At 44.3% G+C, this 25,235-nt stretch overlaps 1 protein-coding gene across 1 annotated transcript in view; it reads left to right on the top strand.

Moving 5' to 3' along the window:
* LOC146174151 (uncharacterized) overlaps window positions 1–25,235 on the top strand; it is a 56,550-nt gene that overhangs the window by 13,524 nt on the left and 17,791 nt on the right. The window contains exons 2-4 of the mRNA XM_084584082.1: window positions 15,859–15,914; window positions 24,387–24,547; window positions 24,636–24,718. Of these exons, the coding sequence (XP_084440208.1) occupies window positions 15,859–15,914; window positions 24,387–24,547; window positions 24,636–24,718 (300 nt within the window). The remainder of the gene's footprint in view (window positions 1–15,858; window positions 15,915–24,386; window positions 24,548–24,635; window positions 24,719–25,235) is intronic.

The raw sequence follows: 25,235 nt of genomic DNA on the forward strand, positions 1-25,235 counted from the left end.
GAATGCTCGAATTTCCGTCTTCGTGCTCGGCCGCGGGTAGTCTGCTACCGCAGAAATCTTAATCTCGCTGGGTTTCCTGAAACCTTGACCTACATTGTGACCCAAGTAGTCCACGGTCGCCCTTGCCAGGCAACATTTCTCGGCCTTTACGGTTAGTCCAGCTTGACGCAAAAGGCTCAGTACAGCTCTTAGATGTACCATATGGTCCGCCCATGAGTCGGAAAAAACCGCAATGTCGTCTAAATAAGGCACCGCGAATGTTTCACACCCCTTTAAAACCCTATCCATGAGTCGGGAAAAACAAAATGGAGCATTTTTGAGCCCGAAACTCATCATTGTTGGCTGGTAGCTGCCCGTCGGAGTGACGAAAGCCGCGTATCTGCTGGCGCGTTCAGTGAGCGGTACTTGCCAGTATCCTCGAGTAAGGTCCAGCGTAGTCACATATGCCGCTCTACTGACCTGTTCTACTCTCTCCTCAATATTCGGAATAGGATACACTTGATCCCTGGTGAGAGAATTTAGCTTTCGGTAGTCTACCACAGGCCTAGGGTCTTTACCTGGAGCTTCTACTAAGATCATAGGCGAAGCATAATCGCTTTCCGAGGGTTTTATTACTCCCAATTCCAGCATGCGAGTTACTTCCCTATCCAGAATTTCTCTTTGCCTTGGAGAAAATCGGTAGCACCTTGATCGCACTGGCACGTCTGAAGTCAGCTCAATATCGTGCTCAGTCAAATCAGTTCTGCCTGGCCTGTCCACGAAGCAGGCCTCAAACTCTGTTATTATCTCGCCCAGATCGGACAGCTGGGATTTCTTTAGTTCTCCTCTCTGCTCCGTCTTTTTGAGAAGCTCCTGAGCGTTGCTTCCTTTTCCGCTGAGGCAAATCAAGTTGTCCCCCATCTCCTCGGGAAGGTTTAACGTTAGATTTACCACGGCTTCCCTCTGCACATAAGGCTTCATAAGATTGCAATGATAAATGCGCACTTCTTTACGCCTACCGGGAATTTTCACTGCGTAGTTAGTGTTAGAAAGCTTTGCAACGACTTCAGCCGGTCCTTCCCACTGTACTTCGAGCTTATTCTGCCTTGAACTTCTCAGCAACATCACCTGGTCCCCGATACAAAACGTCCTTTGACGGGCTGACTTATCATAGTACACCTTGGAACGAGCCTGGGCTGACTTCATGCTGGCCTCAACGAGTTCCTTAGTGTTATGTAAGCGATTCAAGAGGTTCAGAATGAATTCTACTACTGTTGGGTCTTCTCCGCGCCCCTCCCAGGCTTCGCGCACCATTCGCAAAGGTGAGCGCAGTGACCTTCCGTACACCAACTCGGCTGGGCTAAATCCAGTGGATTCGTGCGGCACTGACCGCAAAGCGAAAAGCGCTGCAGGCAGGCAGGTATCCCATTCGCGCTTGTTTTCATAGCACAGTCCCCTCAGGACTCGTTTGAGAACAGAGTGCCATCTTTCTACGCTGTTGCTCTGCGGATGATGGATCGAGCTATGCACTACCTTAATGCCGCATCGCTCGAGAAATGAGGTGGTGAGGACACTCGTGAAAACGCTACCCTGATCACTTTGTACCTCGGAAGGGAATCCAACTCGTGCAAACACTGACAGCAGCGAATCCACTACACTCTCGGACGTCACCTCGCGCAGCGGAACAGCCTCTGGAAACTTTGTGGCTGGGCATAACATAGTGAGGATATAACGGTACCCTGACTCGGTCACAGGAAGTGGCCCAACTATATCTATTACTAACCGGTGAAACGGCTCGGTAATGATTGGTACTAACACCATCGGAGCTTTCCACTTATCTTGCGCCTTTCCAACCCGCTGGCACGTGTCGCATGACCGTACAAAATTTTCCGTGTCCTTAAAACATCCAGGCCAATAGTATTCTTGCAACAGCCTCTGCTTTGTTTTCTTTATTCCAAGGTGACATGACCACGAGCTGCCATGGGAAAGTCGCAGTAAGTCTCCGCGGTACTTTTGGGGAACGACTAATTGGTCCCGCTCTACTCCGCGCTTATCCTTGAATAAGCGATACAGCACTCCCTTTCTCATCTCGAAAGAAATATTGTTTGCTGTCTTAGTGGCGCGGTGGCGCTCCCTTATCTCCTGTATATTGGGATCATTGGCTTGCTCTATAGCTAAGTCCTCTCGGGTTCCACTTAAAAGTCTCGTGAGATTACTAGACACTGGCGGCAAGAGGTTACTCTCAAGAACGTCCTCATTCCGCGTCTCATCAAGCTCACTTTCAAGTTGACTTATCTGAGTTGCCTCGCTCTCAAAGTTTTCTGACCTGCTATCTTCCGCATTTACCATTGTTTTAACTGCCGTTTCCTCCGCTGTGGATTTTTCTGGAATGAGCAGTGTAGCTAGTTCTCGCGCCTTTGAACGTGTTAAGGCTTGCACAACTCTGTCTCCGAAAAGGATGCCCCTCTTTCGCAGCAGCATGTCCGATTTGTTGGAGAACAAATACGGATAGCACTTAGGAAGCTTTCCTGAAACGGCAGCCTCGGTTGTTAATTCGCCGAAAGGGCCCTCGATGACCACGTTCGCGATCGGCAAGCACACACTCTGTTCCTCAACTACCTGTCGGATCCATGCACACTGTCCTGTATAGTCGGAAGGCGATACATACGCCGGATGGACAACATCCATCGTTGCGGCCGAATCGCGCAGTACCTTGCAAGGCTTCCCGTTGACTACTAGGTCATGCAGGTAGGGTTCTAAAAGCTGCATATTTTCATCGCAGTCCCTGACATACGAGAAAGCAATCTTTTCTTTCCGGCAGTTGACGGCAATGTGACCCTGCTCATTACACCTAAAGCATGTGAGCGGCTTCCTAGCCTCAAGCTTTTTCTTTGTGTTCTGCGCGTTGGTCACTTCCCCACTTTTCTCACTGCCGTCCTTTCTAGGGCGTTTGCCTGAAGAAGCCTTCCTTTCTTCGTCTGCAAATCTAGCAAAGTGCCTTTTCTGACGGTTATTTACACTGAACTTGGGATTGCGGAGCCTATCTACTGCTGGGTTGCTGAATTGTCGGCGCGAAGCGTATTCCTCAATGAGTTCGGCAGCTTCAGTTGCCGACTTAAATTCGCCTCGGTCCTGTAACCAATTTCTTTCTTTTTCTGGGAGGCAGCTATAAAACTGCTCCAAAAGAATTCGCTCGACTACAGCGTCCCTATCACTGTAGGAATCTGTGCTCTTTAGCCACTCGCCCAAATTTACTCTTAAATTGTACAGGAATTCAGGGTAACTCTCGTCCCTGGACTTAGTAGCATTCCGAAAACGTTGTCTGAACGCCTCGGCGCTAAGCCTATACTTTTTCAGAAGGCAAGCCTTGACCTTCTCGTAGTTGTCCGCGTCCTCCTTGCTAAGCCGCGCGACAACCTCCGCTGCCTCGCAGGGCAGAACCGTCAATAATCTCTGAGACCAAGTGTCTCGCTGGAAGGACAGTTTTTCGCAGGTTCGCTCAAAGTTAGCCAGATACAGACCGATATCCCCTGATATCACATATGGCTGCATGTACTTTGACATCTTGAAATCTGCCTCCTTGTTGAGAAGAGGTACCGCTAGCTGGGGACAATTGCCCGACCTCTTGCTCAACTCTAGTTCTAATTTCCGGAGCTCAATTTCTTGGTCCAGCTTTTTTGCTTCTCTTTCACGCTTCTTTTCCTCTTTTTCCCACTCACGTTCGCGCTCCCTTTCCTCTTTTTCCCTCTCAAGTTCACGCTCACGCCTCTTTTCCTCTTTTTCCCGCTCTTTCTGCTCTTTTTCCCGCTCCTTCTGCTGTCTGAGCTGTTCCTTTTTTTGACCGATGAGGTTCCATGCTTCACTGAGCTCCTCATCATCGGCTCCCAAATCTGTGATTGCCTTTATAATCAAAGGTTTTCGTGCCAAACCACTTGTATCAATTCCCAATTCCTCACACAATTGCAACAGTTCCGGTTTCTGCAGCTTTTGTAGGTCCATGATCGCTCCGAGTGTCGGCTACTTCCAAAACAACAGTGCAAACTACCAAACCTAAAGGCGTTTCCACACTCTCTTTACCAGTTCTAAAATCTAACCCTGTTCTAGAACCTGGTCCACATCAGAAGAAAAGCCAAGCACTCACCCACACATGCGATCGATGTTCCGAGCTGCCCTCTTGTTGGCCGATTGTTGCTCCTGCTTGTTGCTTGAGATGCCACCTCCGATCACAAGGTGTTGTGGCTTGTAGCTTCAGATCCACCTCCAATCACCAGATGTTGTGGCTTGTAGATTCAGATCCCACCGCTGGTCACCAGTCGTTGTGCTTGCAGATTCAGATCCCACCGCTGATCACCAGTTGTCGTGACGCTGGGGCTATGGCGACCCGGCCTTCACTTGGTAGCGTGCAGAGACTCCGGGTTGAAGAAGGACTGAATCTTCGAAGTTGGTAAAATATGTACAAGCAGGTTTACTGGCACTTTGAGAAAACGTATTTACAAGAATATTTACATGAAGAAGAAGGGTACATCAGCAAAATGACAAGCGTTAAGAGTTCATAGCGAGAAGCGACTGGATGAGCCGTTTACCCAGGGCCCAGAGCGACATTTCGTGCTCTGCAGCGTCCTTAAAAACCCCCTATGTCCAGCCCCTCTCTGAAGATGCTGACCAACCAAATCCAGGGCACGCCCCTCAGGTATCGGCATCCAATCGAACACATCACTGCACTGATGGTCTGAAGCACTGACTGGTCCGGCATTCATTCGTTGGGCGTGATCACTTGTTGGCGGGAAAAGCTTGGGAACGGCGAGGAGAGGAGGTACATTTCTATTCTTCAGCAAAGAAACCACAGGCTGGTTCTGGGGGTTTTACTTCTCAGAAACCCGAGTGCACGTGGCGCCGCATAGGGCTCCCAACATGGTCCCTTTTCGACAATTGCAAATCTTTCCTGCATTCCCGGGAAATCACTTAATGGCCGTATGAGTCATGCTCTTCTCTTGTCCTGCACGTCAGCGGACATGTCACTCTGTCGTCTCCTTTGGATAGGAGGCATTCATCACTGGAGGATAGCACTTCTCGACTGGAAGGGTGAACAAAAGAAAGCACTTCCTGCTATTTCCCGCAGGGGGACGTTTCTTTGTGTTTTTCCAGACGTTCTCTTGACAGGGCCAATTTGGCATTTGCAGGTTGTCCACAAAGCAAAACATGCTTACAAAACAGGATTCCTGGAAACAGGCTCACTTAGAGCCAATGGACCATCACCACATATTCACAAAACTTTTCCATGCCCACAGGCGAACAATAGAGCGCGCAAATGCGGATGCTTGGTCGTAACAACCCCGACTTTCTCAAAAGGGGATCTTGGAGGCGTCACCGGATGAAGAACACAGGAAGAGTGCCGGCGGGGCGTTTGTGACTCGCACGGGGTAAGTAGAAACGTTCTTGGATGCGATAGAGCGTCCGCGCAGATCCCAGGTGTCCCGAAGTGGGGTCGTCGTGCATAACGCGCAAAACAGAGGAGCGTAGGCTGACGGGCACCACCAGAAGGTAGCGGAGACCAGTGGGAGAATAGTCCTTTTTGTACAAAAGACCACTTCGTATACAATAGGGAGTGGAAGCTGTAGGGTCCTTTGCAGTGTTAAAGAATGGTTGGAGATTCTCATCTTTCCTCTGCTCAGTGCGGAACGTACGGGTATCGGGGATTGGAGGTAAAACCGCAGCGATGTAATGATCAAAATTGTCGGCGTCACATTCCGTTGTGGGAAGCGGTAAACGTGAGAGACAGTCCGCGTCAGCGTGCCGGCGTCCACTCTTGCACGAAACTGTATAATCAAACTCTTGTAAACGAATTGCCTACCGTGCAACACGGCCAGATGGGTCACGTAGGTTTATCAGCCAGCACAGGGAATGATGGTCAGTGACCACTGTGAAGGGTCGCCCGTATAGATAACAGCGAACTCTTGTAAACGAATTGCCCACCGTGCAACACGGCCAGATGGGTCACGTAGGTTTATCAGCCAGCACAGGGAATGATGATCAGTGACCACTGTGAAGGGTCGCCCGTATAGATAACAGCGAAACCGCTGAACGTCGAAAACTACCGCGAGGCATTCTTGCTCAGTGATTGTCTAATTGCGTTCAGGTTTGCTTAAGGAACGACTGGCGTAAGCAATAACGTGTTCCTTGTCGCCCTAACGCTGAATCAGCGCAGCACAAATGCCAACACCACTGGCGTCCGTGTGCAGTTCCGTTGGAGCAGAAGGGTTGAAATGCCGGAGAATCAGATGTGACGTTAGTAAAAACTTGAGTTGGCAAAGAGTCACACTCCGATGTCCACTCGAAGGGAGCGTCGTTGTGGAGAAGGCACGTAAGCGGGTTAGCAATGTCAGCAAAACGGGGAATGAAGAGGCGGAAATATGAGCAGTCCTAGGAAACTTCGGAGTTCCTTCACGTTCTGAGGTGTTGGAAACGATGCAACGGCCGCGGTCTTTTGAGGGTCAGGTCTGAAGCCTTCACGATCGACGAGGTGTCCTAGTACCAAAATCTGACGCTCACCGAAGCGACACTTCTTCGAATTGAGTACTAGACCGGCGTTTTTGAAGCAGTCAAGCACGAGAGCGAGGCGTTCGTTGTGCTCTTCGAATGTCCGGCCAAAAATGACGACATCATCGAGGTAGCACATACACATTTGCCATTTTAGTCACCGTAAGATAGCGTCCATAAATCTCTCGAAAGTTGCAGGAGCATTGCAGAGCCCGAAAGGCATTACATTAAATTCAAACAGGCCACCGAGTGTGATAAATGCCGTTTTTTCCTTGTCGTCAGGGTGCATAGGGATCTGCCAATATCCCGATCGCAGATCGATGGATGAAAAATATGATGCCGAGAACAGACAATCTATGGCGTCATCGATCCGCGGAAGGGGATACACATCCTTCTTTGTTGCAGCATTCAGACGGCGATAGTCGACGCAAAAGCGCCATGTACCATCTTTCTTCTTCACCAGATACAGGGGCGGCCCAGGGACTGCATGACTTTTGAATGAAACCCTTTTCCAGCATATTCCGAACCTGCTCATTGATGACGTGGCGTTCTGTTGGAGACACTCTGTACGGCTTCTGTCGAATTGGGTGTGAGTAGCCTGCGTCAATGCGATGTCGGGTACGTGTCACGGGAATGCAACGTGAGCCGCTAGGCTCGGAAAAATCAAATATGGAAGAATACTTGACCAGTAAGGCCTCCAAAGCGTCACGCTGATCCCTGGTTAGAGAGCGGCTGAACATCGAATGTAGTTGCGAGTCAGGGGCAGGAGCGGCAGCACTTTCGCCAGGTGCATCAGTAAGCAAAGCCACCGACGGGGCGTCGTCTTGGCTACAGGTCGCAATCTTCATATTCACAGGCAAAACTACTGGTTGCGAAGAACATTTAATGGCCCACAGCCGTGAGCAGGCCTTGACCACCGACAGTAGTCATTGAGGAACCAGAATGTATTTCTTTGCACAGTTAGAATGAAGCGGTGCTACTGTAGCGTCGAAGGTGTCGGAAGCACGGCTGGGGCACAAAACTGGGACGCACACCATAGACAAGGCTGGCACATTGGTATCCTCTGTTACACAGAACACATCCTCACGGACGTGCGGCTTCTCTAAGAGTCCAGAAGGAAGGGAACCATCAATGCAGAGTTCCCGAGAGCGGCAGTCGACCGTAGCGCCACACATTCTCAAAAAGTCAACACCTAGAATTATGTCATGCGTGCATCGCGAAAGCACTGCAAACTCCGCTGCGAATACCGTTCCACCAGGGGACACCGAAGCACTACACATTCCCAGGGAACACAACACCTCACCACCCGCGCCATGAAAATTCACATTTCTGTCCCAAACAAACATAACTTTGCGTCCATACGCTTCTTAAACGATAAACTCATTATTGAAATGGTTGCCCCGGTACCCACTAAAGCCATTGTCGCCACACCATCCACAAGGACATAGACCGTATTCTTTAACATAACATATGGAGGAATTTCTTCAGGCAGCGCACAGTCTCCAGCGGCCTGACCTCCAGCGGTCGCACTGACTAGTTTTCCGACAAAGGCGATGCTGACCGCCGTCGTGGCAGTGGTGACGGAAAGCGGCGCGCAGAAGAGGCAGGTGGTGGTGAGACACTTCGTTCGGAAGCAGGAGAGTGGTTGCGCGGTCCATTGGTCTGGGGATATTCATACGAAGATGGGGGCCATTGCCAATTAGATTCGTAGAAACGGTTACGTGGCGGAGCATTTTGAACGGGCCGATCGTAACGTGTGAGTGGGCGGCTGCGGCAGTATCGAGCTATGTGCCCCTCAATGCCGCAGCGTCGGCACACGGGGGCTGTGCGACGAAAAACTTGTTCCCTGGAGGGCTCCGAGGAGACAGGGTGCATTGGGTAGCGAAACTCATCTTCAGGTCTTCGGGTTGGACGCCGGAAATAGCGAGCAGGTGGTGGTTGAGGATGGTACTCATAGTGCTGATCAGAGTGCGACAAGAAGTTAGTCGGGCGCGAGTCGTAGCGAGGCGGGTGACCAGGGCTATCGAACCTTGGCGTCGGGCTGTTGGAGTAAACGTCCGCGTGTACCGTATTGATAGGATTCACAACGGGCATCGAAGGGAGCAAGGAGGGAGGCCCTCGAGAGCCGACAACATCAGAGGGCAAAGATGATGGAGACCGTACAGGGGGCTCAAACCGCTGCAGTTCCTCGCGAACTATTTGCCGGATCGTCGACGACAAGTCCATGAAGTTGTCTTCAATGCTCGCCACAGATGGAACGTTGGCGAGCCGCCCAAATTTTGGCGTTATGCGACGAGTCTTCAATGTCTCGAATGTGCGAACATGACGAATTACATCACAGACGGCGTTCAGGTCACCTTTGGCAATTAGAAAATTATAAACATCATCTGCGATGCCCTTCAGAAGATGTTCTACTTTGTCTTCCTCGGTCATATTAGCGCTTGCAGTTTTGCATAGCTTCAGGACCTCCTCTATGTAAGTTGTGCATATTTCCCCAGGTAGCTGAGCTCTGTGCGTAAGCGTGTGTCACCGGCTAGTCACAATATGTCATGCAGACTTTGGATTGGTACTTTTCATTTCAAAGCTGTCGCCGAGCTGATGTTCGTGAGGCTTCAAAGCAGAGGAATAACCTCGATGCCAATACCCAGGTGCTAGGCGATGCTGAAGTTACAGCATGTTCGTCCATACTACTTTCACTACATTGTATACTCCACCACGGGATCTAGAATGGCTGATTTGAGAGTACCGAAAACTTCGTATTTTACAGTTCGTCCGTTTTACTGTTTCCTACCAACGATTTCGTATATAACGTTCGTTGCATTTTTTTTTCAGAACAGCATTCATTTCTAGACTTACTGCAGGCATGACGTACACACAAATTGGTGCGCGTCCACATCATGATGTAGAGAATATTTGGATACATACCCATAAATTGCAATTCTACATTTGCTCTCATTTGTACCTTTGAGGGTCCAAAATAGTGGAAATTCTCGTTTACAGAATGGGTACATATATGGAGAACCATTATTCGTACACACATTCATGTGATATCAACCGAATGGTCTAGGCGAGATTTATTCGAAATTAGGTTGCGGTAGATAACTGCTTAAACTCTTGCATTTCTACGTCTGTCAGCACTGCCAGCATTTTTCACTCTTAGCTCTTATACGTGTATCCAGGTCGAGCACATAACAAAATTTTCCTATGGCCATCAGAATCCCACATCTGGTCACTCCACACCTTCACGTGTGATAATGTTGAGGGGCCGGATGTGACAGAAGCCATGAGAGTGGCTTTAATTCGTTTCGGATATAACGGGCAGCATAGAGGATTCCGTGTTCACAAATTACATTTTAATTAAACTCTAGTTTGCTCAGATAAATCCGGCTAAGTGTTGCCCGCTATAAACTATGCCTTAATTTGACAAGCAAGTATAAGCAATAGATATTAAATTTAGTACTTAAGTATCACGTAGAGACAAGTTATTACGGAACGATAATATAAAGCGCACTACGAAACAGATGAACGTGAATTATTTCGTCAAACTACCATAATCTTTTTAAACAGTAACTTGCTGTCGACAGCTTTCCAAACTTAGCGCCACAATATGTAATTTCCATCATTCGGGGAAAGCGCGGAGAGGTTGAAAAATATTGGTTTTTATATTTTCTGTAGAAGGAATTAACATTTATTTATGAGAGCAGCCCGAAGGGATTGATTGAGTCTGTGATTTCAAAAAAGAAAGCGTTCCTGATTTTTATATCGACAATTATCTCGTCTGATTTAAAGAAACTATTACGATGGTATGGGTGAAACGCATATTAGGATATTTTATGTTTAATTCGTGTGAGGAAATGTGTTTCCCGAAGACTTTTTTGCATCGCGTCATCATACTATCATCATCATACGCGTCATCATGCAGCAGGTCACATTACTTATTTTGTCTTACCGTGCGTTTGTGCGGTTTAGTGCATGCATGATGGAAAACGCTGCTGAACAAACGATACAAAGGACACACTTACGGAGAAGCACTATGCTGCATTGAGAAGTGAATTATTAATTTTTCCTCAAAATTAAACTAAAGGGGCGAGCATATGGTAACTTCGCTGCACCCGGCCTTTGCTAATATGGCCAACTAATACTCATCGCTCGACCATCGGCCGCCCATCTATAACCTAAGTTGGAAGAGGACAATGGCCTTAGAACGGTCGGTTTTCGACAATGAACACGGACCGATAAGTATGGCCGACTTGGCCAGCTTATTGTCGCAGTCGGGCTATACAAGGCCCATGGCTTACACACGCGAAGCCCAACTTTGGTTGGGCAAGTGGGTATAGTCAGGCTGATGATGATGACTAATCAACTAGTCAGTAAATAATTTATGAGGTAATAAATAAATGGCAAATAATTACTAATTTGTGTCTAAATATATGATTTGTAACTACTGACAATGTCGTAAATAATAAATAGCATCATCATAACCCTGAATATGACCACTGAGGGTGAAGGCATCTCCCGTATTTCTCCAATTAACCCGGTTCTGTGTTAGCTGCATCCACTTGACCCCTCTGAACTTCTTAACCTCATCCGCCCACCTGAATTTCTGCCTCCCACTGCTCCACTTCCCTTCCCTTGGAATCCAGTTTGTTACCCTAAGCTATCATTGGTTATCCTCTCTTCGCACTACATGTCCTGCCCATGCTCATTTCTTCTTGATTTCCACAAGAATCTGAGTAACTTGAGTTATTTCTATGACACACGCATGACGCTTCGATCTCTTAATGTTACCCTACCATTTTTCGTTCCATAGCCCTCTGCGCAGTCCTCTACTTAAGTAGAACCCTCTTGGTTAGCCTCCACGTCTCAGCCCTATAAGTGAGTACAGGTAGAATGCAACTGTTGTATACTTTCCTCTTGAGCGATACTGGTAAGCTGCTAGTCATTATCTGAGAGTGCTTGCCCAATTCCCTCCATCCCAATCTTATTCTTTTTGTTATTTCCTTTTTATGGTACTGATATGCGGTTACTACCTGTCCTAAGTAGACATATTCGCCTACTAATTCCCTTGCTTCGCTACGTAGCGTAACAGAGCTGTTGGACATTACTGTCGTCTTGTGCATATTGATTTTCAAGCCTACCTTTCTACTTTTCCTACCTAGGTCACCAATCATTCTTTGCAGTTCATCTCCTGAGTTACTTAGCAAGCCAATGTCATCAGCAAATCGCAGATTACTAAGGTATTCTTCATCTACCCTTATCCCTAACTGCTCCCATTTCAAGTCTGAATACTTCCTCTAAACAAGCTGCGGATAATACTGGCGATATCGTGCCTCCTTGGCGAACAGATTCCTTTATTTAAATTGTTTTACTTTGTTATGAAGAAGTATGGTTGTTGTGCAGCCTCTAAATATATATTTCAGCACTATCAAGTATAGCTTGTCTACCCCTTGATTTCACAATGCCTGCATCACCGCCGAGGTTTCTACTGAGTCAAATGCTTTTCGTAATCAATGAATGCTATGTATTCCCCAAATCTGGCAATTTGTTGAAGGTTGTTGTATTGGTATTTGTCTTGAAGCTCAAGCAGGAGATCCTCTCTAGCCAGTTTAGTTTGTACCTGGGCCCTAGTGTGGTTTTTAAAACTTGGATACTGCAAAAGGAGAGCCCCGCAGATTGCAATACATTATAAAAGGTACTGTTGGACCTCATCAATCATGTGGAATAAAGACCAGAAGCATATTTAACAATATTCATGTAGCGTGTAGTGTGTTCGAGCGCTGCGATGCTCTAAACAGGAGCGTGGCCATGGTTCAAGTTGATTTTGAAAAAGAATTTCATCGTGTGTCTCATGAAATATTGTACTGTTTGTTGGAACACATTGGTGTTGGTGCCGTTGTATTGAAAGGCGTTAAAATGGCTTATGCATGTTGTTCTACACGCCTTATGATTAACAAAACATTATCTGAAAGAATTGATGTAAGAGCATCTGTGCGGCAGAGTTGTCCACTGTCTCTTATCCTCTTTGCTATATATTTGGAACCATTGTGTAGAATGGTGACTGCTAACGAATACATCCGTGGTTTTAAGTTGGGAGTATGTGAAGTGAAAATATTGGCATTCGCTGATGAAGTGGCGCTTTTTTTGTCAAGACCGCGAAAGCGTTTTGGAAGCTTTGAAAGTAACACAATGGTATTGCAGGCAGACTGGTAGTGCTGTTAATTTAAAGAAAAGTCTTGGAGTCTGTCACGGGGAATGGGAAGAGGAACCGGAAATTTTCTGTGGAGTAAGATGGGCTACAAAGCCCGGAGTTTATTTAGGAGTCCCTTTGCACAAATTCGGGAAAAATACGAATTACTGGAATGAAAAAGCGGAAGAAATACGGGAAAGTACGAAAGGATGGATGGGACGTAACCTCTCTATTTTCGCCCGTGCGACTGTATGCAATACCTTTTTGGTGGCAAGAATAATGTATTTACTTCAAGTATTGTATTGTGCTCGAGTCAATATACAAAGGCTCCATCGTGTATTTCCGGTCTTGATTTGGTCGTCCAACTGGGAACGAATTAGCAGAGATAATCTCTTTCGGCGATTTAAAGACCGATGGTTGTCTCGAATTCACCTGTATGTGCGGCAGATGGTTTCAAGGTTTTGTTTCCTACGTGACCAAAAAGATGCATTCCTGAGAACCTTTATGCAAATCATGCTATCCAGTGCTATTAAAGAGGTTATAGTCTCTTCATGCTCTGCTCAGGGATACACTGTATCACGCTTCCTGCGAGAAGTGGTGTTGTCGTTCAAGTTTTTACGCGTGCGATACTCTGTAGAGAATTTAGCGACGGTACCACCTAAGCGGCTGTACAAGGATCTTATTTCACAATTGTTCCAAGCTCCATTGTACAGAACCTTATACTGTGAAGGCCCAGGGAAAGACGTGCTCAAGCGAGTTAAAAACATGACTGTTGCACCGGGCGTAAAAACATTCTTTTTGAAATTGCATACAGGAACCCTCCCCGTCAAAACATGGATGGAAGAAAAGGGGCTTTCTGTACCTTGGGGCTCAAACTGTCTGCTATGTACGAAACTTGAAACAGTTGGGCACGTGTTCCTGGATTGTTGGGATGCGGTGTTTTACTGGGATGTGTTACAAAGGACACTTAAAAAAGACCTGCCATTGACGCCAAGTCGAATTCGGTACTTGAATACTGTTAATGTTGAGTTTCAGTATGACCTCATCATGATATTGGGCCTTCACAGTATTTGGAGGAGTAGGGTGGCTTATAGACACTGTGATGTCGATCACGATCTGTATGTGATTATTTTGTTGAACAATTGTATAAACTAAAAGAAATTTTGAAGCAGCAAGACGCTGATCACGAATATCTCTCAGCGCTGGCAATACTCGATGGCACCCATATGGTTAGCCTCGCAACAGCCGTTGTCGAGTCACCGAAAGATGGCAAGTGGAAAATGGCGTAACAGATACCACTGTAGCAGGGAGCCAACCAACAACGGACCTTAATGGGGCGCCATTAGCTATCTTCTTGCCAATCGAAATTGCTACGCAGCCGATCATCGGACAGCGTTTTCGGGGTTGCCATACCATTTCGCTTATCAAAATCTACCTAATGTTCATATAAAAATCAGTTTGCAGTAGAAAATAGAACAGACGGCAAAAATATGTCGAATTGTTTGCCTTCCAAATAAGGATTCGGCTGGAAAAGAGAAAATTAGTTTTTTTCGTGAACTTATTTCGGTCAGTGAAGTAAAATAGATATTCTCTGTACTGGTACATTCTTTTTTTAAATGCCTGTAATTTCACACCCATTTTTACAGTGTATATAAGCAGATAACTTCAAAGGAAATGACGGCCTCGTTATTACAGAGTTTAAAGGAGCTGACAGTGCAGGAATCTAAGGCCCGTCTTACTACAGTCAAGCGTTCGAATATAGGCAACCGAATCCAGTTACATACGCATGTGAACCATCTTACTCACCAGAAGCAAGTTTTGGTTCGCAAATAATTCATCAGTTAATTTGGTAATTTTTTCTTATTCACTAATCATAGCTTTCATATAAGAAATATGATTTCAAAAACTAGAGTGCCCCTTAAAAACCAGATTTGGTTATTTGCCTTTGCCTTTGATTATTTGCCTTTGCCTTTTGTCTTTTGTCCAAGTTATAAACAAATACCTCGGGATACTAATAAAATGACGGGACTATAGTATTCTATAAATCGTGCTCTAAGCAGTGGTTTGAGTGAACAAATATAGCTGCGGCTGCATTTTCGCGGCCTCTTTGTAGAAAGATTTCGACATGCCTAGGATGGCTTTCTCGCCCGCGCCAATACGCGGGCGAACGTTACGGTGCAAATTGCAGCGAGCGAACGGAGTCACCGAGTAACAGCTGCCGCTTAGGTTCATAAAAATCACAAGTGAGAACACCAGAAACGTGGCTTGCTAATATTCTAGCAACGTGATGTTATTTGTCTTCTGTGGACCTTCCTTCCAGCCTAGTTACAAAGACTCGCGGGAGGCTTTCGTTACAGCAAATAAATAGGGGATTCTGAAGATTTTGAATGAATTGAATAGGGTATTCTATTTGCAGGTCACATTTATGACTAAAGCCAATAATTAAAAAAAACAATAATACCCTAAAGAAATATTTGATCACTTGAAAAACAATGAGCTGCTTGTGGTGCACGAGGATGCTGAGAGAAGTGCGCAACTAATTTCCCTGGCCTGCCTCAAATATTTAAGTTTTTTCTTTGCTCATGTTAACTTTGCTTAAATTAAAAAGCCGTTGAACATCTCAAGTCGTTGCAAAAGTTTATAGGTCAACATTTGACGTGTAATAATGTTACAAGCCACTTTCGTTCTTTTTATGAAGAAATGAGCCGAACAAATTTGACGCAGAGCTTTCAGGAATGAATGATATGCTTTGCAAGAAATGACGATTCCGCGAGGTCTGGCGTGACAACGCGGCGATTTCTTTGCATCTCATTTTTTTTTTATTCTCATGCTCGGCGAAGTAACTGCGCTTACTTAAGTGCAATGCATTTGTCTTTAATCATGTTAAATAGAGCTATTCTTGCTCAACCCACGTGTGCGCCTCTGTTCCTCGCAATCCAAAAAAAAAAAAACAGTTGTTTGAGGAGCGCGTTTCAGTAATAACATCTTTCGCCTTAATCTATCACACTTCCAGCGAAATTTAGTGTTTGTGTATATTTATATCTGGCTTCCGCAAAGCTTGGCAGAGTATATGCCGCCAATTTCAGGAAGTGAAAGGATTATGATGGCTATCTACTTCGTTATATGCATCCTAATTGTACCACGCTATGTTTCAGCTATCATAAGATATGAAGACAATCCAGTGAACTTCAGACACCAACGCGCTGCTGAGGCAAGTTTCTCGTCATATTTTATTACCTGTAGTAATTATCTTGCCAGCACAGTCCTCATCTGTGATTCTGAATATCGCGTAAAGTTACAAATTGGTTATAAAGAGTGTTATGCAAGGTGCACGTGTACAGTAAAGCAATCGTCACCCTTCGTGAGCATGTTCATATAAACTCATGTGCCACAAAACAATTCCTGCCGACGCCTTGAATTTCCTCATCAGTATAAACCTGCAGTTAGTTGCAGTGAATAACAAAGTGAAAGGAGAGAAATGTGCGATAAAATGTGCTATCAAATGCTGTATTTTACAAACACTGAAAATAATACAGGGGGAATGTCCGGTGTGCATTGAGAGCAAAGCGTACTGTTCCATCGGGCATACATCCGAAAGAATCTAGTGCCTAAAATGCGTAGCATGGCAGTGCTCGGCCAAGAAAGGCAAACTCAAAATCAGAGGGCTGTTTCAACCTAATAAGCGCTGGCATTCCCTGATTTGTAGTTACAAACACTGTAGTGAATTCTTCAGGAGCTGACACACTCTTGTTGCTTCATCCATAGCTTCTTTGCTCAAAGAAGCCGAAACAATCTGCAATATGTTAGCATTGTATCTGTAAGCGCCTTTCTTACATTCATCCTCAATCTGTTTTGTAAAACACCAGGAGACATTAAAGCGAATGCACTCCAATTACGACGTTGTACTGTTGTGAGCTACAGGAACTACAAATCAAGAATCGCGTGCTGGTGAAGTATTTCAGGCTACCGTTAACTTCCTGTTGTTCATGACAACTGCCTCTTATTAGAGAGCTCTTTATTCAATTGAGTTTTCAATTTGAGGCCATCCCGTTTTCAATGCCACCTCTCTACGTGCAATCTGACTGCTGATCGTTGCCTTTGTATATTCTCATTTTCTATATTGTCCCACAGTATATACTCTTTTAGCAAAACACTTTTGTACAAAGCTAAAACTTGTATTCAGACTTTGACTTTTTGATCTGGGAATCTGGGAAGATTTTTGCGGCTCGCACGTTATTTGGGATTGCCCATGCCCCTTGCACACTATCCACGTAATCAGCGACAGATTAAGTGCAGCTCAATAATTGTTTACAATTACTCCAAATACATTTTTGATACAGGTTAGTCGTAAAAGAAATTTATCGTTCTAGGCAAAAAGGTCGGCCACGGAATGCGGGACATCACCGGCAGTTTATAGATACAATAATTTTTACCGATAATTGAATTATTAATATCATTTTGCTAGATGTATACACCCTCATAAATGTATATTTTAACATCCAATCTGGAATACTTTCTTGCTATTCGGGACTCGCTATCAACACCAGTACATCCGTCTAACTACTTTAACAATAGCTGGTCAGGCCATCCATCTCAAGTCATCATACTAGATACTTGGACTTACCATCCGCGAAAAAACAATAATCATGCTTTGTATCACCACTAAAACTTGCAATCAGTTCGCGCATATAGTCGTCCACTCTCATTCAGAACGCCAACTATACTATTCAAATTAGGAAGCTAGCCGAAGCATGTTTAGAAACCCCTAATCCTTGTGGATATCCGTATGCACTTATAAATACAACCTGTAAGCGTCATTGATACAGTGCAATGCCCTACGCTTACCTGTCACCAGACCTTAGATTGAGATCCCGCTGCATGCTTCGCACATGCCCTTCCTTAGGTTTTCTATACACATTAATGGAGCTCATATACTCTAAGTGCACATAGCAGCTTAGCAGGCGTTGCAGAAAGTTGGTCGGGCGGATGAGTTTAAGACATTCGCCAGGTACAAGTCGGTTCAGCTAGCAAAGGACTGGGTTAATCGGAGGGATAGGGAGAGGCCTTCGTCTTAGAATAGGTATACTCTAGCGTAAAATGATTATTCCGACTGTGCATGGCTGTTCGTGTGCTTGGGATACTTATTAAAACAACTTCCAGAAATGCGAATGGAGCATTTTTGTTGCACCACACAAGGGCATGGATGCTTACGCAAGATGAACGAACACTTACTGAACTTCTTTACAATACCCGTCCCTCCCTGCCCCCTCAAACCCCCATAATTGCACCTTATCGGAAAATTTTGTTTTCCTTATTTTAAGGCAGAAAGACGTCATCGTTGTGTTTATTCTCAGGTTCATCCTACCGATTTGCTGATAATTGAAACACGCGCATCATGTATGACATTCATGTAGGGGCTCGCTTGGTTGCGAGTAGCAGTGATGTGGTGACACATACTCTTTGCTCTTGCATTCACCCTCCTGGTATAGAGAACTTAGAGAACTGTCAGTATTGGTGACCTGCGTCTAGCGCCTGATATGCGTACAGGGCATTCATTTAAACTGTTTAAATACACCTGTACGCGACAATCATGCGCAGAAATACAGGAGAACTTATTTATTTATTTATTTATTTATTTATTTATTTATTTATTTATTTAGGTTACCCATAAAGGCCCTCTAAAGGAGGGTATTACATAGGGGGGGGGGGATACAATTGTAAAAAAAACACGATGCAATAAGCAACAATTACAATAAGAACCGTTATATAACATCAAAAAAGGAAAGAAAAACAACACCAAATATTCTACACATTTCCGTCACAGCGAAGTAGCTCTTGGAATTTATTTATGTTAGTTTCTGTAGCGATGTGCGATGGCAAGTTATTCCATTCAATGGTAGTGCGAGGTATGAATGAATTGGCATGAGATGATAAATGACACTTGGCGCGTTTAACTTTGAAAGCATGATCAAGTCGTGGAAAAATGACATCAGGTAACTGAAACAAATCACTGCGCAGTAGTGGATGGTGATAAAGCTTATGGAAAAGTGTTAACCGAGCGTATTTATGACGACATGATAAGTCTTCCAGTTCAGCACGTTGTTTTAATGCTGTGACGCTAGTGAAAGGTGAGTAGTCTGAAAAAATAAAGCGCACAGCATGGTTCTGCAAGGATTCGATGTTGGTGATAACATGGGCTTGATCAGGGTCCCAAACAGCCGCAGCATATTCAATTTTAGGGCGTATTAGAGTGATATAAGCAAGGTTTTTAACATGGATAGGAGCGTGTTTGAGAGTACGTTTAAGAAGACCAAGTGAACGGTTAGCAGCAGCTAGGGTGAGGTCGATATGGTGATGCCATGTTAGATCAAACTGAAAGTGCACGCCAAAGTATTTGTAAGTGTTTGTTAGTTCAACAGCATTGTCATTGAGCATGTAAGTGGTTGAAATGCGAGCGGTACGACGGGCGAAAGATATAAGTTTAGTTATACAAACGTTTCAAGTCATTAACCAGGTTGCGCGCCATGAGCTTACTGCGTTCAGGTCCGACTGTAGGAATTGGCGGTCACTGTTATTATAATGTTACGGTAAATTACGCAGTCATCTGCGAAAAGACGAACTCTAGATGTTACAGAGACCGGTAAATCATTAATATAGATTAGAAAAAGCAAAGGACCAAGCACACTTCCTTGGGGTACACCAGATGTCACATAAGTCGAAGAAGAGTTAGAATTATTAACTGAGGTATACTGAGATCTAGGAGAAAGAAAGTCCTTAATCCAGGCGAGCATATTAGGGTGGATGTTAAGCTGTGCTAGTTTTAGAAAAAGTCTGTGATGAGGGACCCGATCGAATGCTTTTGAAAAATCCAGAAAAACTGCGTCGACCTGAAAGCCTGCGTTAAGTGATGATTGTAAGTCATTAACAAAGCCCGCTAGTTGAGTGTCACATGAAAACCCCTTGCGAAAACCGTGCTGATATCTGGAAATAATGTTATGATCTTCGAGGTATTTAATGACTTGGCTATGAATGATATGCTCTAGAAGTTTGCAAAAGTTGCTGGTTAACGAGATGGGTCGATAGTTAAGTGGGGAGGAACGATCACCTGATTTGAATATAGGTATTACCTGTGCTGCACGCCAGTCATTAGGAATTAGTCCGTTCGATAACGACTGCGAGTGTAAACAGGACAAGATAGCAGAGATGTTTCTGGATGTATATTTAGTATCTTATTGTTAAAGCCAAGGTGATCCGAGATACTTGTAATTTTGAGATTGTTTAATAAAACTGAAATACCTGCTTCGTTAATAACTATGTAAGGCATGCAGATGTCATGAAATGTAATTAAGATAGGAGATGAGCTAATGTCTTCGTTGGTAAATACTGATGAGAAGGTAACGTTAAGAACCTGAGCACAATCGGATTCATTGATTATGACGCCGTTACTGTCGGAAAGCAAAATGTCAGGGTAAAAGCTAGGATTTATGATGCGCCAAAATTTACGAGGGTTGTTGGTTAACAGAGAGGATAAGTCATGATTGAAAAACAGACGTCGAGTGGATTTTAATAATAACTGGCATTTCTTATACCTTTCCCACGTGCCTAAACTACCATCTTTTTTGCGCTTTTTTTGTTATTCATACGCCACAGCTTGTGATTAAACCATGGTACATCTAATGGACGTATTAGGCACAAATTTGTCGATAAGGTTAGTAAGGGCAGTTTTGAATAAATCCCAATTTTGCTCAACAGTGCGCAATAAATATTGATTTTTGAACTGGACAGCGAAATAATCTAATTCAGTGTTAATTCTTTCATAATTAGCTCTGTTGTAACCTCTGACTTGTTTAACAGTAGTTTTCTTTTCGTTAAAAGAACCGGTAATGCGTCCTGTTATTACGTCGTGATCAGAAATGCCGTCTAAATGAATTATGTCTGAACAAATATCAGGATTATTTGTTCGTAATAAATCAAGAATGTTTGCGGTGCTCGATGTGCGACGTGTGGGATTGGTGATAAGTTGCGACAGCGAAAAATCAAGACATGATTGAAGTAACATATGAGCTTCGGTTTCACTCGCTGTGACGGATCGTGTAAACCAGTTTATGCTAGGGAAGTTGAAGTCTTCAAATATGAGCAGTGCAGAGTTAGGGAAACGCGTACAAATTTCACACAGGATTCGATTAAATTCAGCAGAGTTCTAGCCACACTATCTCAGAAGGGCCACATTCAGATGGGTTCCGGCGACAGTGGAATCCGAGACAATGAGGTAGCCTATCGCAACGCCTGCGATCTTCAGCACCGGGTGCCTGGAAAACCCTGATCTTATCCTCCCTTATGGGACGTTCCTCTGCATTACAAAATGAAATCGATCTTTTACTTTGAGAACATTAGAAAGCCTGTTTGCGCACTTCTAATCTCGGGCCAATTGCTCACTACCAACAACCATCAATCCTTCAACGCATAGGTTTAAATACACTCTAATCATTCCCGACATTTTCTCTATCGTATATGCACTTTCCCGCGTGCGCCAAACACCCTGAATACTTTGTTAATTTCGAGCACTGCATTTTATCCTGCCCCGTTGCAATTTAGTCCACTCAATTTGACACTCGTCTTCACAGTGTGCGGCCTTGGCTAACCTACGATCAGCCAATGGGACACTTGTCCTTAGTTGCCTAGCTGCATCCACTTGACCCCCGCGAAATTGCAACCTCATGCACCCACCTAACTTTCTGCCACCCTTTGCAATTCTTTCCTTCCGTTGCAATCCAATTTGTCATCCTAGGCGACGACCGGTTTTCCTCTCTACGCACTACATTCTCTGCCCATGCATATTTCTTCTTGATTTCCACGAGAATATCTCTAACTCATAATATTTTTCTGACCTACTCATAGCGCTTCCTTCTATTAACGTTATATCCACCATTTTTTGTTCTATAGCTATCTCTGGTGTACTCAACCTAAGGAAATCCTTTTAATTAGCATCCACGTTCCATCCCCTTATGTGAGTAGAGGTAGATGCAACTGTTGTATACTTTCCACTTGGGCAATGCCGGTAAGGTGGTAGTCATAATCTGCGAAAACTTGCCAAATGCGCTCTATCCCAATCTGATTCACCTAGTGATTTTCCTTTCACCGTAATGATCGTCAGTTACTACTTGTCATAAGTAGACTTTAACACCTACCACTTCCAGTTCTTCGCTACCTATTGTGAACTGCTCTTCCCTCCCGAGGCTCTTGAACATTACCTTAGTCTTTCAAATTTGTAATTTCAAGCCTACTTTTATGCTTTCTTTGTATGGGTAATCAATCATTTTGCAGTTAATCCCCTGCGTTACTTAGCAGCACATTTTGTTCAACGAATTGCAGGTTACTGACGTAGTCTCCATAACACATATCGCTAAATCGTCCAATTCCTAGTCTCGGAATGCTTTGGTAGAAATTTCCGGAGTCCTCCACTACGGCGTCTCTCATAGCCTGAGTCGCTTTGGGACGTTCAACCCCACAAAACCAAAACCAACCAAAATTTCTCTAAGCAAGGTGTAAATAGTACTAGGGGGATTAAATCTTCTTACCTAACACATTTCTTTATGGGTATTTTGTTACTTTCTTTATGTAGAGCTGTGGTTGCTGTCAAGCGACTATGGATATCTTCCAGTACTGTAACATACAGTTTGTCTATACCCTGATTTCACAATGTCTCTACAACTGTTGAGCTTTCCGCTCTATCAAATGCCTTTTGGTGATCAATGAAGGCTATATATAAGGTCGGGTTATATTCTGAAAATTTTCTATTATCTGGTTCATTGTATGATATCATCGATAGTAGAGTACACTTTTCAAAAACCTGCTTGATATTTTGCTCGACTGAAGTCCAAGGTTGTCCTGAATCTTTTAGAAATACCCTCAGTAAACACCTTGTATGTAACAGTTAGTAAACTAATTGGCTTATGATTTTTCAAGCCTCTAGAGTGCCGTTGTTATGAATTAAGAGAATGTTAGTATTCTTTCACAACTCAGGTATACTTTATGACACGAGGCATTACATATAGAAGGAAGGCAAATTTTCTAGCATGATATTACCCGTCCTTTACCGAATCTAGAGTTACCTGATCCTACCTAGTTTGGAAGTCAATGGCGCTAGAGGGGTATATTGGTATAAATGGCAGCCCTAGGTTCTTCGTTAGCACTGCAGAGGTCAAAGTCAAAGTCACATGACCGAATGGCCGCCATGTGATTCTGAAGCATAGTGCTGTGAGCCACAAAGCCGCCTTTCACCACTATCGAGGTCAAGGTCATGTGAGATGATGTATGTGTCCCGTAGATGTATAGAGTGCTAGATGGACAATGCGTGTATAAATAGGGGACCCAGGGCTCCTGCCTAGGTTACAACACTGCGCGACATGTTGGAGGTTGAACATCCTGCAACACAAGCGTATCTGAACGCGAATGCACGTCGGAAAGAGGCCCTGAAAAGGCGGTGAGCCGAGCAGACCAAAGAATAACTGGCGTTATGTTTACAGAAGCACGCATTGTGCCTAATCGAAGCTTGGCAATGTCCTTAGCCACGTACATGAAGGTTTGGCTTCCCTCCGATGTTAACCAACTAATTGTTTTGCAGGCGCACTTCACATATTTCAACTGTACCTTCCTACTAATAATTCAAACTGTTCTGAGAACAAAAGTCACTGTTTCCAGCACAGTTGTGCTTCCCTATGAGCTTCAAGTCTATTAATGCCGCTGTGTGATCATCTAAAAGCACTGAGTACATTGCCCTCATTTCTAATATAAAGGGTCGCAATCCGCGTACTATGGCACAAACTTTTCCCTTACCCTAACTTTCACGGCGCAACTATTGCGATGACCGAACCAAGCAGCAGAATCATCAGCAGATAGAATTTTATTTGTTGGCAGCCTTTTTTCTAGGCTATGATGAAGTTTGAAGGGTAAAGAAGACTCGCCTCCCTCCGAATCAGCCTTCGGTCACGCTCGTATGCTTTTCTTGAGTACATACTAGCATATATCTTGCCATCGGTATACACATGCTGTCATGGAGTCGTGTCTATGACACGGGATAAAGGGAGACAACAATGCGCTTTTCTAAGAAATTACTTATTAGTCGAGCTGCGGCTATAAAAGAACAGTTTAACAAAGTACAGGCTCGAGCAGCAAACGTGGTCAGAAGTAACGCAACTGCGAAAATCACTCGCTCTCTGCGATGCGCACTTCAGTCAGGGAAGGAATCATCGATATCAAACAGCCTCGGACAAATAAAAAGGCTGTTACAAAGTAGAAGCCCTCGTGAATAATGGACTCTGACGCCCATGACATATAGCACAATTGTCAGCAATAGAAGCAGTCGTGCGTTGGGCATTTCATCAAAATAAATTACACTTTGCGCTGGGAAGGAAGTGACGAAGCCTGCTATCCATGACATGGAACGTCAAAAAATGCTCAATGCATTTGCATCCAAAACACATTCCACTTTGCTCCTCTTCCTCTTTAATATCTTTTCTGTTGTTCTTAATTCACTTGTGGTCACAATTTTATAACTCATTTGGTCAAAAACCCTTTATGTAACGAAATGTGTGGGTAATGCGCTCGAATATATCTGTTTAAAATGTCAAGCATATTCATCAAGATGTTTTTCTATATTTATTTTTGACGTGAATTTTTACAGGTGACTTCTGTGAGAGATATCCTTGTCGTACTGAGACAGTCGCTAAATGAGATTATGCGCCCTTTCACTCCATGTCAAGCACTGAGAAAAATAGGCTTTGTTGGTGAAAACCAATTCCAATACAAGGTCTACGGCACACCCGCGGGGATGCCAAACGCACTGTGAGCTCTGAAGAGTGCCTATTTGATTACATTGTCTCCCAAGTGATTTATGTTACCTGCAATAATCACTTTATTTTCTCACAATAAGGTTCTCCTTCTACACAACTATGAGGATATCAATTACTGCACTTCATCGTCAGTATAACGTTATATCCTACCAGACCATTGAAGGTGGGTTGGCTATTTATTCGAGCACGAATAAAATTAGAAATACCACGAACTAGTTCGGAAACAAGGTCTGCATATCGGACAGACATTTTCAAATAAGAACGCTTGTGCTTACAATCTTCTTTGTGGCATGTGACGTCCCCAAAATAAGAATAATAGAAAATGCAAAGAAAAATACGAAAGTTGTTTGGTCCCTAAAAAACAGCCCTATATTCTGTTCAGCAGTAGAGAAAATCCCGGTGAATGCTGTTGAACATATTCATACACTGCAATGTTGTAGACAGTACCTGCATGAGGTTAAGGGATCTTTTTTTAGGAAATAAACTCTTTATGGGGGCCGTAGCCAACTTGGTGCTGGTAACATATAGTTGAGGATATATCAAATAAAGCTTATCCAAATAAAATACTACAAATATTTATCGCGGAGTTTTCTATCTTATGAATAAACATTCGGATAATGACCAAAGCAAAACACAGCACTGACAAGACTATATCAATGAGATTACTACACGTCTAGGAA

The sequence above is a fragment of the Amblyomma maculatum genome, chromosome 11 (genome assembly GCF_055883805.1).
Source record: "Amblyomma maculatum isolate TAMU_Amacu chromosome 11, ASM5588380v1, whole genome shotgun sequence".
Taxonomy (NCBI): Eukaryota; Metazoa; Arthropoda; class Arachnida; order Ixodida; family Ixodidae; genus Amblyomma; species Amblyomma maculatum.